General features: G+C 43.7%; 2 protein-coding genes across 2 annotated transcripts in view; both read right to left on the bottom strand.

Moving 5' to 3' along the window:
* Nucleotides 1–10,154: 10,154 nt before the first annotated feature.
* On the bottom strand, nt 10,155–13,788 carry slc10a3 (solute carrier family 10 member 3). Its single transcript, XM_034175661.1, has one exon. It carries the CDS (start codon nt 13,512–13,514, stop codon nt 12,129–12,131), a length of 1,386 nt encoding a protein of 461 aa, XP_034031552.1. The 5' UTR covers nt 13,515–13,788; the 3' UTR covers nt 10,155–12,128.
* A 4,985-nt stretch (nt 13,789–18,773) lies between these two features.
* chmp1a (charged multivesicular body protein 1A) overlaps nt 18,774–20,168 on the bottom strand; it is a 35,836-nt gene continuing 34,441 nt past the window's right edge. Inside the window, exon 7 of the mRNA XM_034175662.1 lies at nt 18,774–19,474. Coding sequence (XP_034031553.1) covers nt 19,453–19,474 — 22 coding nt within the window. The 3' untranslated portion in view covers nt 18,774–19,452. The remainder of the gene's footprint in view (nt 19,475–20,168) is intronic.

Raw genomic sequence — 20,168 nt, 5'->3', positions numbered from 1 at the left:
AGGGGTGTGTCTATAATCCTCCAGTATGTCACATATGGCTCTCAGGGTTAATGATCATAAAGGGGTGTGTCTATAATCCTCCAGTATGTCACATATGACTCTCAGGGTTAATGATCATAAAGGGGTGTGTCTATAATCCTCCAGTATGTCACATATGACTCTCAGGGTTAATTGTCATAAAGGGGTGTGTCTATAATCCTCCAGTATGTCACATATGGCTCTCAGGGTTAATGATCATAAAGGGGTGTGTCTATAATCCTCCAGTATGTCACATATGACTCTCAGGGTTAATGATCATAAAGGGGTGTGTCTATAATCCTCCAGTATGTCACATATGACTCTCAGGGTTAATGATCATAAAGGGGTGTGTCTATAATCCTCCAGTATGTCACATATGACTCTCAGGGTTAATTGTCATAAAGGGGTGTGTCTATAATCCTCCAGTATGTCACATATGGCTCTCAGGGTTAATGATCATAAAGGGGTGTGTCTATAATCCTCCAGTATGTCACATATGACTCTCAGGGTTAATTGTCATAAAGGGGTGTGTCTATAATCCTCCAGTATGTCACATATGACTCTCAGGGTTAATTGTCATAAAGGGGTGTGTCTATAATCCTCCAGTATGTCACACATGACTCTCAGGGTTAATTGTCATAAAGGGGTGTGTCTATAATCCTTCAGTATGTCACATATGACTCTCAGGGTTAATGATCATAAAGGGGTGTGTCTATAATCCTCCAGTATGTCACATATGACTCTCAGGGTTAATGATCATAAAGGGGTGTGTCTATAATCCTCCAGTATGTCACATATGACTCTCAGGGTTAATGATCATAAAGGGGTGTGTCTATAATCCTCCAGTATGTCACATATGACTCTCAGGGTTAATTGTCATAAAGGGGTGTGTCTATAATCCTCCAGTATGTCACACATGACTCTCAGGGTTAATTGTCATAAAGGGGTGTGTCTATAATCCTTCAGTATGTCACATATGACTCTCAGGGTTAATGATCATAAAGGGGTGTGTCTATAATCCTCCAGTATGTCACATATGACTCTCAGGGTTAACTGTCATAAAGGGGTGTGTCTATAATCCTCCAGTATGTCACATATGACTCTCAGGGTTAATGATCATAAAGGGGTGTGTCTATAATCCTCCAGTATGTCACATATGACTCTCAGGGTTAATTGTCATAAAGGGGTGTGTCTATAATCCTCCAGTATGTCACACATGACTCTCAGGGTTAATTGTCATAAAGGGGTGTGTCTATAATCCTCCAGTATGTCACATATGACTCTCAGGGTTAACTGTCATAAAGGGGTGTGTCTATAATCCTCCAGTATGTCACATATGACTCTCAGGGTTAATTGTCATAAAGGGGTGTGTCTATAATCCTCCAGTATGTCACACATGACTCTCAGGGTTAATTGTCATAAAGGGGTGTGTCTATAATCCTCCAGTATGTCACACATGACTCTCAAGGTTAATTGTCATAAAGGGGTGTGTCTATAATCCTCCAGTATGTCACATATGACTCTCAGGGTTAATGATCATAAAGGGGTGTGTCTATAATCCTCCAGTATGTCACATATGGCTCTCAGGGTTAATGATCATAAAGGGGTGTGTCTATAATCCTCCAGTATGTCACATATGACTCTCAGGGTTAATGATCATAAAGGGGTGTGTCTATAATCCTCCAGTATGTCACATATGGCTCTCAGGGTTAATGATCATAAAGGGGTGTGTCTATAATCCTCCAGTATGTCACATATGGCTCTCAGGGTTAATGATCATAAAGGGGTGTGTCTATAATCCTCCAGTATGTCACATATGACTCTCAGGGTTAATGATCATAAAGGGGTGTGTCTATAATCCTCCAGTATGTCACATATGACTCTCAGGGTTAATTGTCATAAAGGGGTGTGTCTATAATCCTCCAGTATGTCACATATGACTCTCAGGGTTAATTGTCATAAAGGGGTGTGTCTATAATCCTCCAGTATGTCACATATGACTCTCAGGGTTAATGATCATAAAGGGGTGTGTCTATAATCCTCCAGTATGTCACATATGGCTCTCAGGGTTAATGATCATAAAGGGGTGTGTCTATAATCCTCCAGTATGTCACATATGACTCTCAGGGTTAATTGTCATAAAGGGGTGTGTCTATAATCCTCCAGTATGTCACATATGGCTCTCAGGGTTAATGATCATAAAGGGGTGTGTCTATAATCCTCCAGTATGTCACATATGGCTCTCAGGGTTAATGATCATAAAGGGGTGTGTCTATAATCCTCCAGTATGTCACATATGACTCTCAGGGTTAATGATCATAAAGGGGTGTGTCTATAATCCTCCAGTATGTCACATATGACTCTCAGGGTTAATTGTCATAAAGGGGTGTGTCTATAATCCTCCAGTATGTCACATATGGCTCTCAGGGTTAATGATCATAAAGGGGTGTGTCTATAATCCTCCAGTATGTCACATATGACTCTCAGGGTTAATGATCATAAAGGGGTGTGTCTATAATCCTCCAGTATGTCACATATGACTCTCAGGGTTAATGATCATAAAGGGGTGTGTCTATAATCCTCCAGTATGTCACATATGACTCTCAGGGTTAATTGTCATAAAGGGGTGTGTCTATAATCCTCCAGTATGTCACATATGGCTCTCAGGGTTAATGATCATAAAGGGGTGTGTCTATAATCCTCCAGTATGTCACATATGACTCTCAGGGTTAATTGTCATAAAGGGGTGTGTCTATAATCCTCCAGTATGTCACATATGACTCTCAGGGTTAATTGTCATAAAGGGGTGTGTCTATAATCCTCCAGTATGTCACACATGACTCTCAGGGTTAATTGTCATAAAGGGGTGTGTCTATAATCCTTCAGTATGTCACATATGACTCTCAGGGTTAATGATCATAAAGGGGTGTGTCTATAATCCTCCAGTATGTCACATATGACTCTCAGGGTTAATGATCATAAAGGGGTGTGTCTATAATCCTCCAGTATGTCACATATGACTCTCAGGGTTAATGATCATAAAGGGGTGTGTCTATAATCCTCCAGTATGTCACATATGACTCTCAGGGTTAATTGTCATAAAGGGGTGTGTCTATAATCCTCCAGTATGTCACACATGACTCTCAGGGTTAATTGTCATAAAGGGGTGTGTCTATAATCCTTCAGTATGTCACATATGACTCTCAGGGTTAATGATCATAAAGGGGTGTGTCTATAATCCTCCAGTATGTCACATATGACTCTCAGGGTTAACTGTCATAAAGGGGTGTGTCTATAATCCTCCAGTATGTCACATATGACTCTCAGGGTTAATGATCATAAAGGGGTGTGTCTATAATCCTCCAGTATGTCACATATGACTCTCAGGGTTAATTGTCATAAAGGGGTGTGTCTATAATCCTCCAGTATGTCACACATGACTCTCAGGGTTAATTGTCATAAAGGGGTGTGTCTATAATCCTCCAGTATGTCACATATGACTCTCAGGGTTAACTGTCATAAAGGGGTGTGTCTATAATCCTCCAGTATGTCACATATGACTCTCAGGGTTAATTGTCATAAAGGGGTGTGTCTATAATCCTCCAGTATGTCACACATGACTCTCAGGGTTAATTGTCATAAAGGGGTGTGTCTATAATCCTCCAGTATGTCACACATGACTCTCAAGGTTAATTGTCATAAAGGGGTGTGTCTATAATCCTCCAGTATGTCACATATGACTCTCAGGGTTAACTGTCATAAAGGGGTGTGTCTATAATCCTCCAGTATGTCACATATGACTCTCAGGGTTAATTATCATAAAGGGGTGTGTCTATAATCCTCCAGTATGTCACATATGACTCTCAGGGTTAATGATCATAAAGGGGTGTGTCTATAATCCTCCAGTATGTCACATATGACTCTCAGGGTTAATGATCATAAAGGGGTGTGTCTATAATCCTCCAGTATGTCACATATGACTCTCAGGGTTAATTGTCATAAAGGGGTGTGTCTATAATCCTCCAGTATGTCACATATGACTCTCAGGGTTAATTATCATAAAGGGGTGTGTCTATAATCCTCCAGTATGTCACATATGACTCTCAGGGTTAACTGTCATAAAGGGGTGTGTCTATAATCCTCCAGTATGTCACATATGACTCTCAGGGTTAATTGTCATAAAGGGGTGTGTCTATAATCCTCCAGTATGTCACATATGACTCTCAGGGTTAATTGTCATAAAGGGGTGTGTCTATAATCCTCCAGTATGTCACATATGACTCTCAGGGTTAACTGTCATAAAGGGGTGTGTCTATAATCCTTCAGTATGTCACATATGACTCTCAGGGTTAATTGTCATAAAGGGGTGTGTCTATAATCCTCCAGTATGTCACATATGGCTCTCAGGGTTAACTGTCATAAAGGGGTGTGTCTATAATCCTTCAGTATGTCACATATGACTCTCAGGGTTAATTGTCATAAAGGGGTGTGTCTATAATCCTCCAGTATGTCACATATGACTCTCAGGGTTAATTGTCATAAAGGGGTGTGTCTATAATCCTCCAGTATGTCACATATGACTCTCAGGGTTAATGATCATAAAGGGGTGTGTCTATAATCCTCCAGTATGTCACATATGACTCTCAGGGTTAACTGTCATAAAGGGGTGTGTCTATAATCCTCCAGTATGTCACATATGACTCTCAGGGTTAACTGTCATAAAGGGGTGTGTCTATAATCCTCCAGTATGTCACATATGACTCTCAGGGTTAATGATCATAAAGGGGTGTGTCTATAATCCTCCAGTATGTCACATATGACTCTCAGGGTTAATGATCATAAAGGGGTGTGTCTATAATCCTCCAGTATGTCACATATGACTCTCAGGGTTAACTGTCATAAAGGGGTGTGTCTATAATCCTCCAGTATGTCACATATGACTCTCAGGGTTAATTGTCATAAAGGGGTGTGTCTATAATCCTCCAGTATGTCACATATGACTCTCAGGGTTAACTGTCATAAAGGGGTGTGTCTATAATCCTCCAGTATGTCACATATGACTCTCAGGGTTAATGATCATAAAGGGGTGTGTCTATAATCCTCCAGTATGTCACATATGACTCTCAGGGTTAATGATCATAAAGGGGTGTGTCTATAATCCTCCAGTATGTCACATATGACTCTCAGGGTTAATGATCATAAAGGGGTGTGTCTATAATCCTCCAGTATGTCACATATGACTCTCAGGGTTAATTATCATAAAGGGGTGTGTCTATAATCCTCCAGTATGTCACATATGACTCTCAGGGTTAATGATCATAAAGGGGTGTGTCTATAATCCTCCAGTATGTCACATATGACTCTCAGGGTTAATTATCATAAAGGGGTGTGTCTATAATCCTCCAGTATGTCACATATGACTCTCAGGGTTAATGATCATAAAGGGGTGTGTCTATAATCCTCCAGTATGTCACATATGACTCTCAGGGTTAATGATCATAAAGGGGTGTGTCTATAATCCTCCAGTATGTCACATATGACTCTCAGGGTTAATGATCATAAAGGGGTGTGTCTATAATCCTCCAGTATGTCACATATGACTCTCAGGGTTAATTGTCATAAAGGGGTGTGTCTATAATCCTCCAGTATGTCACATATGACTCTCAGGGTTAATTGTCATAAAGGGGTGTGTCTATAATCCTCCAGTATGTCACATATGACTCTCAGGGTTAATTGTCATAAAGGGGTGTGTCTATAATCCTCCAGTATGTCACATATGACTCTCAGGGTTAATTATCATAAAGGGGTGTGTCTATAATCCTCCAGTATGTCACATATGACTCTCAGGGTTAATTGTCATAAAGGGGTGTGTCTATAATCCTCCAGTATGTCACATATGACTCTCAGGGTTAATTGTCATAAAGGGGTGTGTCTATAATCCTCCAGTATGTCACATATGGCTCTCAGGGTTAATGATCATAAAGGGGTGTGTCTATAATCCTCCAGTATGTCACATATGACTCTCAGGGTTAATGATCATAAAGGGGTGTGTCTATAATCCTCCAGTATGTCACATATGGCTCTCAGGGTTAATGATCATAAAGGGGTGTGTCTATAATCCTCCAGTATGTCACATATGACTCTCAGGGTTAATGATCATAAAGGGGTGTGTCTATAATCCTCCAGTATGTCACATATGACTCTCAGGGTTAATTGTCATAAAGGGGTGTGTCTATAATCCTCCAGTATGTCACATATGGCTCTCAGGGTTAATGATCATAAAGGGGTGTGTCTATAATCCTCCAGTATGTCACATATGACTCTCAGGGTTAATTATCATAAAGGGGTGTGTCTATAATCCTCCAGTATGTCACATATGACTCTCAGGGTTAATTGTCATAAAGGGGTGTGTCTATAATCCTCCAGTATGTCACATATGACTCTCAGGGTTAATGATCATAAAGGGGTGTGTCTATAATCCTCCAGTATGTCACATATGACTCTCAGGGTTAATGATCATAAAGGGGTGTGTCTATAATCCTCCAGTATGTCACATATGGCTCTCAGGGTTAATGATCATAAAGGGGTGTGTCTATAATCCTCCAGTATGTCACATATGGCTCTCAGGGTTAATGATCATAAAGGGGTGTGTCTATAATCCTCCAGTATGTCACATATGACTCTCAGGGTTAATTGTCATAAAGGGGTGTGTCTATAATCCTGTTGTGAAAGTGTAGGTACACGGACCCACAACAGGGGGCGCAATGAACGGACAATGGAGAAAAGTAAGAACAAGTTTTACTGTTGTGAAAATAGCACAACTGATACAACAATTAGCAATTTGGAGATGTAAGCCGAAATCTGCTGGTGTCTTGTGGGCAGGCCCGAAGGTAGGAGACGTCCGTCCTAGTTGAACCGGAACCACCCAGATCTCCTCTGCCACCGAAACCCAGAAGTACTGGAACCGCCAAGTCCCGAATTCCCAGGTGGCCACTGCCTCCGCTCGTCGGATCCGGTACTGCTGGCGGGAAAGAACACAAACACACAGGGTGGGATGCGACCGCACCCGGTAGATGAGAGGGGCAAAGCCGCCTCCACCTCTTGTCACACTGAAGCAGGAAAGGTGAGTACTTATCTGAACACAGATATATGTTGCAGAGGTGATTACCTGAAACTCAAGGTGATATCTCGGCACTGAGGTGGAGACGCTGTCCTGCTGATATACCTCCGTACTGAGTGAAGTCAGCTGTGTCCAGTAATGGGTGACAGCTGTCACCCTGGCTGCTCTCATCAGGCGGCGGCGCCCTCTGGTGCCTGGAGCCCGCACTCCAGGCAGGGCGCCCTCTGGTGGTGATGGGCCAGCAGTACCTCCTCTTCAGCGGCCCACACACAACAAATCCTCCAGTATGTCACATATGACTCTCAGGGTTAATGATCATAAAGGGGTGTGTCTATAATCCTCCAGTATGTCACATATGACTCTCAGGGTTAATTGTCATAAAGGGGTGTGTCTATAATCCTCCAGTATGTCACATATGACTCTCAGGGTTAATTGTCATAAAGGGGTGTGTCTATAATCCTCCAGTATGTCACATATGACTCTCAGGGTTAATTGTCATAAAGGGGTGTGTCTATAATCCTCCAGTATGTCACATATGACTCTCAGGGTTAATGATCATAAAGGGGTGTGTCTATAATCCTCCAGTATGTCACATATGACTCTCAGGGTTAATGATCATAAAGGGGTGTGTCTATAATCCTCCAGTATGTCACATATGACTCTCAGGGTTAATTGTCATAAAGGGGTGTGTCTATAATCCTCCAGTATGTCACATATGACTCTCAGGGTTAATTGTCATAAAGGGGTGTGTCTATAATCCTCCAGTATGTCACATATGACTCTCAGGGTTAATTGTCATAAAGGGGTGTGTCTATAATCCTCCAGTATGTCACATATGACTCTCAGGGTTAATTATCATAAAGGGGTGTGTCTATAATCCTCCAGTATGTCACATATGACTCTCAGGGTTAATTGTCATAAAGGGGTGTGTCTATAATCCTCCAGTATGTCACATATGACTCTCAGGGTTAATTGTCATAAAGGGGTGTGTCTATAATCCTCCAGTATGTCACATATGACTCTCAGGGTTAATTGTCATAAAGGGGTGTGTCTATAATCCTCCAGTATGTCACATATGACTCTCAGGGTTAATTATCATAAAGGGGTGTGTCTATAATCCTCCAGTATGTCACATATGACTCTCAGGGTTAATTGTCATAAAGGGGTGTGTCTATAATCCTCCAGTATGTCACATATGACTCTCAGGGTTAATTGTCATAAAGGGGTGTGTCTATAATCCTCCAGTATGTCACATATGACTCTCAGGGTTAATTGTCATAAAGGGGTGTGTCTATAATCCTCCAGTATGTCACATATGACTCTCAGGGTTAATTATCATAAAGGGGTGTGTCTATAATCCTCCAGTATGTCACATATGACTCTCAGGGTTAATTGTCATAAAGGGGTGTGTCTATAATCCTCCAGTATGTCACATATGACTCTCAGGGTTAATTATCATAAAGGGGTGTGTCTATAATCCTCCAGTATGTCACATATGACTCTCAGGGTTAATTATCATAAAGGGGTGTGTCTATAATCCTCCAGTATGTCACATATGACTCTCAGGGTTAATTGTCATAAAGGGGTGTGTCTATAATCCTCCAGTATGTCACATATGACTCTCAGGGTTAATTATCATAAAGGGGTGTGTCTATAAGGCTCGTCACAGGCGGCTCTCGGGACCAATTATCATAAAGGGGCGTGTCTATAATCCTCCAGTATGTCACATATGACTCTCAGGGTTAATTGTCATAAAGGGGTGTGTCTATAATCCTCCAGTATGTCACATATGACTCTCAGGGTTAATGATCATAAAGGGGTGTGTCTATAATCCTCCAGTATGTCACATATGACTCTCAGGGTTAATTGTCATAAAGGGGTGTGTCTATAATCCTCCAGTATGTCACATATGACTCTCAGGGTTAATTATCATAAAGGGGTGTGTCTATAATCCTCCAGTATGTCACATATGACTCTCAGGGTTAATTATCATAAAGGGGTGTGTCTATAATCCTCCAGTATGTCACATATGACTCTCAGGGTTAATTATCATAAAGGGGTGTGTCTATAAGGCTCGTCACAGGCGGCTCTCGGGACCAATTATCATAAAGGGGCGTGTCTATAAGCCTCCCCAGCTCCCAGTGAGCATTTTTCTGTTCAAACAATGTTATAAAAAACATCTACGCCCACCTTTTAAAAACATTTAAAACAGGTTCAAAATGAATTTTTTGTGCTTTAAACAGTTCTAAAACTGATTTTTAGTTCAGATGTTTAGTTCTAACTTCGTATTCATATTTAAAAACCAAATCAAAAACCAAGCAAATCAACATCAAAAACTGTCTTAAGTCCAAATTCAAATACAAATATTGGGAAAGTGTTCTGGCTGCAGAACAACAAATGTTTTCCTGATACTTGTGATTCAGACCAAAGGTCACGGTCAAGGTCAAGGTCTGGTTGTCAGTGTGCCATCTTTCAAAACTGCACCAGATTGTGTTTTTTTGAGAGGAAATAATCAGGATCAGATGATATCACTTGGTAAGAGTTACCCCCCCCCCCCCCCCCACACACACACACACACACACGCCAAGAATGTGTGTGTGTCCTCTTGTCAATATGTTGGGTAAATATGATTTTTATCTTATTGTTCTTTTGTTCTTGTAGCACATGAATTTTGTCATAGAAAACCAGATTTTGTAGCAGGCTGTAAATATGTTTACATGTTCTTGACATTTTGTGTCACGGTTGAAAAATAATTTCTGGTACAAATCTACACAACATATTTGCTGAAAGGTTTTATTGTGTTGCAGTTAATTGTGTTTTTCTTAAATTCAGACAATTGTTAAGCTTTAATTAAAGTCACTTTATGGTGATAAATATGCAGATGATTGGAGTGACTTTTACAATTCGATCAGTAGAAGCGGCGGGTTTTAACTGACCGCAGGTCCAACTTGATCACCAGCGTACAAATCTCTCTCTCTCTGTGTTCTTTTAAATAATTGATTAATAAAGGTCATTTAGTTCATCAACAATGATTTTATTCAAGCAATAAATACATTTTTTTAGCTTTTAATTTCTTTTCACATTAGACAAAATTAGTGCCATTATGACTTTTTTAAAAAACCAAAACAGATTTAAAAATGCTTCTCATGAAGATAATCCCAAACCTTAATTCATCATACTTTCGAAAAATAAGCAAAATATGTATTTATTTAATTAGGTCAAATAAACATTGTTTATGAATACAAAAATGCTAATTAAATCCTGGAACTTGTGTGGACGGAGCACTTTGCAGGATGTAAGCGGGTTTTCACATGCGAGCAGAACAAACTGTGTTTCTGCTGCAGACGGAGTCACGTCGCGCACACTGAGCTCCTTCCTGCTGGATTTCCGTCCGCCGTCTCCGAAGAAGGATCGTCACCAGTTTGTGACCCAACGACAACAAACGCCAAGATCCGCAACGCCCGTCAGAAACATTTATTACGTAAAACCTGCCACCTGGTGGCTGTCACAAATACTACAAGTATCCAAACCACAGACAGACATTCATTCAGCCGCCATTTACCCAAAAGACTTAAGAGTTTGAAGGAGGCACTTTGTATTTACGGGTGAAAAGTGTCACATAAATATTAATTATTTCAGTTTTTATGGCCCCAGCCACGGACCAGGCTGAGGGCGGCAGGCCGTCTGTCGCAGCCTCACTCTGCAGAGACACAACTGACCGCTTCAGCTTCGTGAAAACTCAGTTTGTTTTGTTTGAAATGAGGGAAACTCTGTGAAACCTTCAGAAAGGGAAGTTAATCAAACCCAAGGAGGAAGGGGAACCGAGCCCGCTTCAGAAACCTCAGCACCATGGTAACCGTGTCCCACAACCGGTTTCCTCCAATAAGCCTCGAGTTCCTCTCAGGCTCCTCCCTCCTACACAGCAATTTCACTTTGTCATTCATTTATTCATCTGCATCGTCCTGTGAAGAGCAGCTTTCAGTCCGTCAACCGCCTTGTTGGAGTTCATCAGCCTGTTTAAATAACTGTGTGTGTGTGTAAACAGCGTTTAGACTGGCGATGGTTGGAGTTGATTACATTAAAACTGAATTACATTTACTGTTTTATGTCACATCAGGCACAGACACGAATCTTTCATCTTCAGCTGCTTCCATGTTTTTTAACCTAAATAAAATCAATTTTAAGCTCATTCTTCCAGTTTTCACCTGGAAAAAATATACTTGGGATTAAATATTAAATAAATAGAAATAAATCAAACATGCGCGTTTACTCGAACAGTGATTTTCTTGCTCATTTTCAGCTGCAACCGAATTGCGCCAAATTATTTTTTTTAGCGGTGAACTTAGCGCCACCTGCTGTTTACCTCCAATAAACGTGTTTCTGTTTAACAGAAAAACATCCCAATATTAAATAGTGCCAAAAATTCAGACAGGAGCGCCCCCTACAGACATTTCTGCGGCACAATGTCCACTCTGGTCTATTAATCTCTATGGTCTTGATCACATCTAACTAAGGAAGCATCAGAGCACGTTTCCTAAGTCCTCGGAGGACTCGCACGGTTCCTGTCAGATATTCTGGTGGGTTAGGGTGCTTTTTGTCCGTAGGGGAACTTCCTGTCACCTCACTGTAAGGAGGAATCCCGTTTGCCTTGATTCATCTTTTTATTGACTTTTTTTTTTAATTATAGAATATTCAAGTACAAGGATTCAAAGATGCAGAAAAATAATCAATGAGTTTGAAAAAGCAAAGAGAAAAACGTTGACCCCTGAATGCTGCCGCTAAGACACGTGGAGTGTTTGTAAACATTTTTCCTGGTAGAAAAATATCTGGCAGGTTTGTTTTTTTTTTAAACAGGAAGTAGCTGACACATTTGAAAAAGGACAAAGTGAAAAAGAAGGTGGAAATGTCTCGGACAGGAAAAAGGCCTTTGGTTTCCTTAAGACGCAGCCCGTCCTCCGTCATCTGCACAGGTTGATCCGTGTGGTTCCGCTCAGGTGTCGCCGCCACTGCCGCACAGCCGCCGCAGCGCCACGTGGCCCAGGACGACCAGCAGCATCTCCGACGTACCGCTCAGCGCCACAATGAAGGGGGCCTGTGACGCGAAGTCGGCCTCGGCACGCTGGAAGGACAGCTGCATGACGGCGAGCGCCAGCAGGCTGTTCTGGACGCCCACCTCGATGCTGACAGTCTTCCTCTGCGGCGCCGCCAGTCCAGTCAGCCGGGCCAGCGCCCCGCCCACCATCAGCCCCAGGGCGGGGACCGACACCCCGACCGCCACGATGGGCGGCCTCACGTCGGCCAGGATGGACGCGCCCATCTGGTAGGCCATGAAAACGCCCCCCACGATGAGCACGAGGCTGATGGGTCGTATGAGCGCCAGCAAGACCCGGGTGAGGCCCGGGAGGCGGAGCTTAACCAGCATGCCCAGAGAGATGGGGATGGCGATGAAGAGGAGGGTGCCGAGGATCTTGACAAAGGGCACGTGCAGGGCGGCGTGCACGCCCAGCAGGCGTCCATACAGCGCCGACGACAGAGGCATGGCCGCCGCCGCCACCACCGTGGACACCAGGGTCATGGAGATGGCCAAGGTGACGTCGCCCCCCAGCAGCAGGCTGTACAGGTAGCCGCCGCCCCCGCCCGGCGCCGAGCAGGTGATGACCAGGCCCAGGGACAGCGTCCTGTGCAGCGAGGCCAGCCGAGACACGCTGTAGGCGTAGAGCGGCATGACCAGGAACTGAGCGGTGACCCCGAGCAGCAGGGGCACGGGGCTCCGCAGGAGGCCGCGCAGGACCTCCACCTCCACCTTGCAGCCGAAGGCACACTTGTTGAGGAAGATGAGGGGCAGCAAGGCAAACAGCACCGGGTGCTCCGAGAAGTGGGCCAGGCCGCCGGCCCGGCCCGACCCCCCGGACGGGTCCTCGGTCCCAGGACTCACCCGGATGGAGTAGTCTGTCCTCTCCTCGATCACAACCGGAGCAGAGTCCTTATCCAGATCCAGCAGCTGGATGTGCAGCCGAGCCGTGCCTGGGACCCCGGACCGGATGCTGATGACGTAAGTCCGGGCGGGGCCCACGTGGCCGCCGTCCGTGACGTTCAGGATGGTCAGGACGTCCGGGTCCAGGGACCAGACCCGCACCGTCTGCGTGCAGCTCCGGCGGCCCTTCCGGATGCTGGCGGCGCTCCGGTACCGGCTGCTGGCGACGATCACGCCGTCGGTCTTTTCCGGGAAGTCAAACTGCTGCGAAGATCCGTCCCCGATTCGAATGAAGGTTCCGCTGCTTCGGGTGGTCGGCTCGGTACCGGTGGTTCGGTTTGCGGCGGCCCCCGCCGGCCCCACAAGAAGAAGGAGGAGGCAGACGGTCAGCAGGGTCCTCATGGTCCCGAGGCCGCGCGGGCCGCCGGTCAGGCTCCGCAGCTCGGCCGCCGGCTCCGCATCCCGAACCTCGCTGCTCTCTACGCTCCGATCAGCCGTGGTCCCGGTCTGCCGTGTCCCTGGTCCAGGCAGAAGGAACCCGGAACCATGGCAGCGCCGCTCGCTCGGAACTCTTTCTTCTGTCTGCGAAGCGAAACGACCAAACCCGCTCACTGCGCCGTGTTGCCAGATCCGTGTGCGGAAACAAGCAGCCAAATCGAGTCATCTTCCGGAATCGAACAAAAAGAGCACTCAGAGTGAAAACCTCAGCCAGGGTCACAACAAATACACCCCTCATTTAAAGAAGGCATTTAAAACGATAAAAGGAAAAACAAATCACGACAGAAGGACAAAAATCTGCTCTGTATTTCACTGTGCTCTTAAAAAAGTCTGTGTTCCCAAATGAAGCAGAGAGTAAAGTGTCCAATCACAGCCACCGACACTGCAGAGTCAGACAGGCATGGACCAAAGAACCAAACACCATCTGTTCACAAGACAAACACATAACCTCTGCACCACCTGCTCTGGTGGGAGGAGCTTAAACACGTCTGCACCTCATGCTATATATATTTATATAATATTTTAATATAATATTAATATATAATATATTTTTATATTTATCAGACACTATGTTCCGAGATTATTATTATTAAGTCTTAAGAGTGTGACATTTAAATTTGCTGACTTTTTAAAAATGTCATAAACATTGTTGCCACAGTTGCTTGGTATTAGTTACCTTTATAGTTACTTTATGCAGTTACTTCATTTGGAGCTGCCAACAACTTGTAACTAATAAACCGTGTCACTAATACGGTAACTAGTGATCTAACTTGATTATTTTTAAGACTGAGTACTCCGCAAACATGCCCATAATTGCTGGTAATCTCACTCACACATAAAATCCTTAGAAGATTGCCTTGTATCAGTGAGAAGTTGGATGTCGAGTAACTTCCTACTTTTAAACTCTGATCAGACTGAAATGATGGTTCTTGGTCCAGTGAGACATCGGCATCAATTTAACCAGTTAACACTTAGCCTCGGCTCGTGTGTCATACATCACACTGACAAAGTGAGGAACCTTGGGGTGATTTTTGAGCCTACATTGTCCTTTGACCTCCACCTTAGAGATATTATGAGAACTGCTTTCTTCCACCTGCAAAATATAGTGTAGATTTGTCCCATCCTGTCTATGGCTGATGCTGAGACCCGGATTCATGCATTTGTTTCTTCTTTATTCTTCTTCTACTTAAACCCTACGTACCGGCCCGGGCTTTGCGTTCACAGGACGCAGGCTTACTTTGTGTCCCTAGGGTGAATTAAAAAGTCTGCGGGAAATAGAGCCTTCTCTTATCGTGCCCCTGTCCCGTGGAATGATCTCCCTGCGTTAGTGAGGCAGTTGGGCTCTGTTGAGACTTTTAAGTCACGATTGAAGACATTTGTTTTCTATTTTACATGATTAACATATTGTTTTACTATGCTTTTTATCGTCTTTACTTTTTTTATTATGCCTTTAATCTTTTAATTACACTCTTTGATCTTTTGGTTTAATTTGTTCTTTTCTGTGAAGCGCCTTGAGGTGACAGTCGTGATTTGGTGCTCTATTAAGTTCAGTAAATTGAATTGAAAGTAACTAATAGTTACTTTGCGGAGTACTCAATCTTAAAAAGTTGTCAGCAACTGGTAATGAAGTAACTGTAAAAAGTAATTTTTCTAGTAACTGTGGCAACACTGGCCATGGATAAGTAAACTATGTATAGAGACCAAAACCACATTTTGTACCAGGCTGTAAATATGTTTAGTTCTGCTCTGAAGTTGGACATTTTAACATGGACTGCTATGAGAACCCGCTCCTTTCCTTTCTGTTCCTGACTGAGGCAGCATCTCTACATCTGGACTTGGTCCCTGGACTGTGGCTGCTCACTGCTCCTAGTGGTTGGATTGTGTCTAACTGTAATTAGGATGGTTAAATGCAGAGGACAAACCTTGTATGTACAACCCCTGGCAAAAATTATGGAATCACCGGCCTCGGAGGATGTTCATTCAGTTGTTTAATTTTGTAGAAAAAAAGCAGATCACAGACATGACACAAAACTAAAGTCATTTCAAATGGCAACTTTATGGCTTTAAGAAACACTATAAGAAATCAGGAAAAAAAATTGTGGCAGTCAGTAACTGTTACTTTTTTAGACCAAGCAGAGGGAAAAAAATATGGAATCACTCAATTCTGAGGAAAAAAATATGGAATCATGAAAAACAAAAGAACGCTCCAACACATCACTAGTATTTTGTTGCACCACCTCTGGCTTTTCTAACAGCTTGCAGTCTCTGAGGCATGGACTTAATGAGTGACAAACAGTACTCTTCATCAATCTGGCTCCAACTTTCTCTGATTGCTGTTGCCAGATCAGCTTTGCAGGTTGGAGCCTTGTCATGGACCATTTTCTTTAACTTCCACCAAAGATTTTCAATTGGATTAAGATCCGGACTATTTGCAGGCCATGACATTGACCCTATGTGTCTTTTTGCAAGGAATGTTTTCACAGTTTTTGCTCTATGGCAAGATGCATTATCATCTTGAAAAATGTTTTCATCATCCCCAAACATCCTTTCAATTGCTGGGATAAGAAAAGTGTCCAAAATATCAGCGTAAACTTGTGCATTTATTGATGATGTAATGACAGCCATCTCCCCAGTGCCTTTACCTGACATGCAGCCCCATATCATCAATGACTGTGGAAATTTACATGTTCTCTTCAGGCAGTCACCTTTTAAATCTCATTGGAACGGCACCAAACAAAAGTTCCAGCATCATCGCCTTGCCCAATGCAGATTTGAGATTCATCACTGAATATGACTTTCATCCAGTCATCCACAGTCCACGATTGCTTTTCCTTAGCCCATTGTAACCTTGTTTTTTTCTGTTTAGGTGTTAATGATGGCTTTCGCTTAGCTTTTCTGTATGTAAATCCCATTTCCTTTAGGCAGTTTCTTACAGTTCGGTCACAGACGTTGACTCCAGTTTCCTCCCATTCGTTCCTCATTTGTTTTGTTGTGCATTTTCGATTTTTGAGACATATTGCTTTAAATTTTCTGTCTTGACGCTTTGATGTCTTCCTTGGTCTACCAGTATGTTTGCCTTTAACAACCTTCCCATGTTGTTTGTATTTGGTCCAGAGTTTAGACACAGCTGACTGTGAACAACCAACATCTTTTGCAACATTGCGTGATGATTTACCCTCTTTTAAGAGTTTGATAATCCTCTCCTTTGTTTCAATTGACATCTCTCGTGTTGGAGCCATGATTCATGTCAGTCCACTTGGTGCAACAGCTCTCCAAGGTGTGATCACTCCTTTTTAGATGCAGACTAACGAGCAGATCTGATTTGATGCAGGTGTTAGTTTTGGGGATGGAAATTTACAGGGTGATTCCATAATTTTTTCCTCAGAATTGAGTGATTCCATATTTTTTTTCCCTCTGCTTGGTCTAAAAAAGTAACCGTTACTGACTGCCACAATTTTTTTTTCCTGATTTCTTATAGTGTTTCTTAAAGCCAGAAAGTTGCCATTTGAAATGACTTTAGTTTTGTGTCATGTCTGTGATCTGCTTTTTTCTACAAAAACAACTGAATGAACATCCTCTGAGGCCGGTGATTCCATAATTTTTGCCAGGGGTTGTATATTCAATGACAAATAAAGGACATTATTATTTCTGGTGCCAGCCTCAAGCACCCAGTCAAAGAACTTTTTTTCTCTTCCAGGTGGCTTCATGTTGGACACTCACTCATTTTCAACCGCTTATTCTGGATCGGGTCGCGGGGCAACAGCTCCAGCAGAGGACCCCAGACTTCCGTTTCCCGGGTCACACTGACCACCTCTGACCCCGGGATCCCGAGGAGTTCCCAGGCCAGTGTGGAGATATAATCTGTCCACCTAGTCCTGGCTCTTCCCCGGGGTCTCCTCCCAGATGGACGTGCCTGGAACCCTTTCCCAGGAGGCATCCTTACCAGTTGCCCGAACCACCTCAGCTGGCTCCTTTCAATGTGAAGGAGCAGCAACTCTACTCCAAGGTCCCACGGATGACCGAACTTCTCACCTCATCTCTATGGGAGACACCAGCCACCCTCCTAAGGAAGCCCATTTCGGGCGCTTGTACCCACGATCTAGTTCTTTCAGTCATGACCCAAGACTCATGACCATAGGAATGAAGATTGACCAGTAGATCAAGAGCTTCACCTTTTGGCTTAGCTCCCTTTTCGTCACAACAGTGCCGTAGAGCAAATGCAATACCGCCCGCTGCGCCGATTCTCCGGCCAATCTCACGTTCCATTGTCCCCTCACTGGTGAACAAGACCCCGAGGTACATGAACTCCTTCACTTGGGGTAAGACCTAATTCCATTTGTTTCCTGCTGAGAACCATGACCTCAGATTTAGAGGCGCTGATCCTCATTCCAGCCGCTTCACACTTGCCTGTGAACTGATCCAGTGAGTGTTTGAGGTCACCAGCCGATGAAGCTAACAGGACCACATCATCTGCAAAAAGCAGTGATGAGACCCTGAGCCCACCAAACTGGAAACCCTCCTCCCCTTGACTACACCTCGATATCCTGTCCATGAATATCACAAACAGGATTGGTGACAAGGCGCAGCCCTGGCGGAGGCCGACCCCCACTGGAAACAAGTCCGGCTTACTGCCAAAAACCCAAACACAGCTCTCACTTTGTAAGGAGATTGGATGGCCCTGAAAAGGGACCCCCCTCGCTCCATACTCCCGCAGCACCTCCCACAGTAACTCCAAGGGTATCCAATCATACACCTTCTCCAAGTCCACAAAACGCATGTAGACTGGATGGTCATCCTCCCAGGCACCCTGCAGGGTCCTTGTGAGAGTGAAGAGCAGGTTGGTTGTTCCTCTTCAATCAGAGGTTCGACTATTATGTTGGACATCTGATGCTCACTGCTTGGGAGCAACCAGCTGTCTGTCTGGGTGGTTGCCATCCAGGTGCTGGAGTGACTCCACAGTGGTTCCATGGCGAGGAGCCTGCGGTGACATGCGATGCCAGCACCTGCTCCCATGGGGACAAATACTTTTTGCAGTCTGAGTGCATGACACAACTTTGTTAACAAACCAGCCGAGGGCAGTGTCAGAACTCTTCCTGACTCACCTTTATGATGTCATAAAACAACTGTTGAATAATAAACAAACATCAAAATTAGAAGTCAAGCTGAACCGCAACCAAAGTTTATTTGACGTCTCCCGACAGTCTTCATAAATCTGTCCATAACATTTTGTCAAACAGGGTCATCACCTAAGCTCCACCCCTCTTCAGAGTTGAGAGTTCTAGCATGTCCCTGACTGACCTGGAGGAGGCGGAGCTCATGCAGTACTGAAAGCAGCCACTGGGAGTGATGGCGCTGTTTTGGCTTCTCTCGTTTGGAGGCGTGGTCTCATCAGCAGTAAGTGACGGTCTGGCGATGACGTTCAGCTTCAGCTGGTTGTCAGACAGTACAGACAGGACGCTGCGACACCACCAAATAAGGCAAACGAAGATAAACAAAAACAAAACAGCATCCACAAAACCTAAAGTAGGAAACAATTTACAAAAGAAGAAAATCTGAGGATAGTGTGTGCACGCAGTGAAGCCCTAACGCCTGGACTGAAACAGGCTCCGCCCACAGAACCATCAGCCCACAACCTGATCTGATTATCACACCCCTGTTTTGTCAGTGGCTTACAGCAAACATGTCCAAGAGCTTTATTTAAAAAAAACAAAACAAAAAAAACAACAGGAAGTAAAAGACACAACAGGAAGGTGAAGCTGGGGATGAGCTGCAGCAACAGTTCAATAAAAAAAAACAGCTCCCGTCGCCGTGGCTCCTGTCGTCATGGTTACTGCAGCTGCTCTCAATGCCTCAAAGCAGCCAACCTGGAAGAGAAGAAAATGGTCTTAAAGGTACAGTACACCAAATAAATAAAATAAGTAGGTGGGACTTTACTGTGGGAGGGGCGACTTCCATTTCCATCCTGTTTTCACACTTCTGAAAGTGAGGAAGTTCCGCCCCTTGTCACAGTGACACCCCCTTAATTTGCACATCTCTTTCATTCTGTTAAATTTTCTGTTTATTTTTCTTTTCTTCTCCAGACCTTTCAGGTCGGCATGTGGTTTACTACAGTATCAATAAAGAATTTGCAGGCACTCATTATTGACGCTGTAGGAAAGAGGAATAACACTGTGAGAAGGACAAAAAGTGAGTAAAAAAAAAAAACAACCTACATATGCTTCGATATATAAATTAACTTTCTTCTGTTGATTCTTGGACTTTGAACTAACAAAACTGAACCAAAAGAGACACTCTGGCGGAGTCACTTGGTTTTCGTGTAGTTTTTTCCTTTTGTTTATGTTTTAACTCCCTGCTGGCTGTCTGGTTCCTTTTCCGTGCAAGTGGAGGAGGCGGTTGGTCTCCTCTGAAATTTGGGGCGTCAACACTCGCTGCTCATTGAGGAAAAAAATATATGTTTTCACATCAGTATCCAAAAGTGTCTAATAACACCAGGAAAAGTCACTAGATTTCTCAGCAATCACTTTTTTGAGAGAGAAAAAAAAAAAAAAAAAAAAAAAA

The sequence above is a fragment of the Thalassophryne amazonica genome, chromosome 8 (genome assembly GCF_902500255.1).
Source record: "Thalassophryne amazonica chromosome 8, fThaAma1.1, whole genome shotgun sequence".
Taxonomy (NCBI): domain Eukaryota; kingdom Metazoa; phylum Chordata; class Actinopteri; order Batrachoidiformes; family Batrachoididae; genus Thalassophryne; species Thalassophryne amazonica.
This window is presented reverse-complemented; position numbering and strand designations above follow the sequence as displayed.

Coding starts and splice junctions, on each gene's coding strand:
- slc10a3 (XM_034175661.1), bottom strand. CDS start 13,514: ATGAGGACCCTGCTGACCGTCTGCCTCCTCCTTCTTCTTGTGGGGCCG.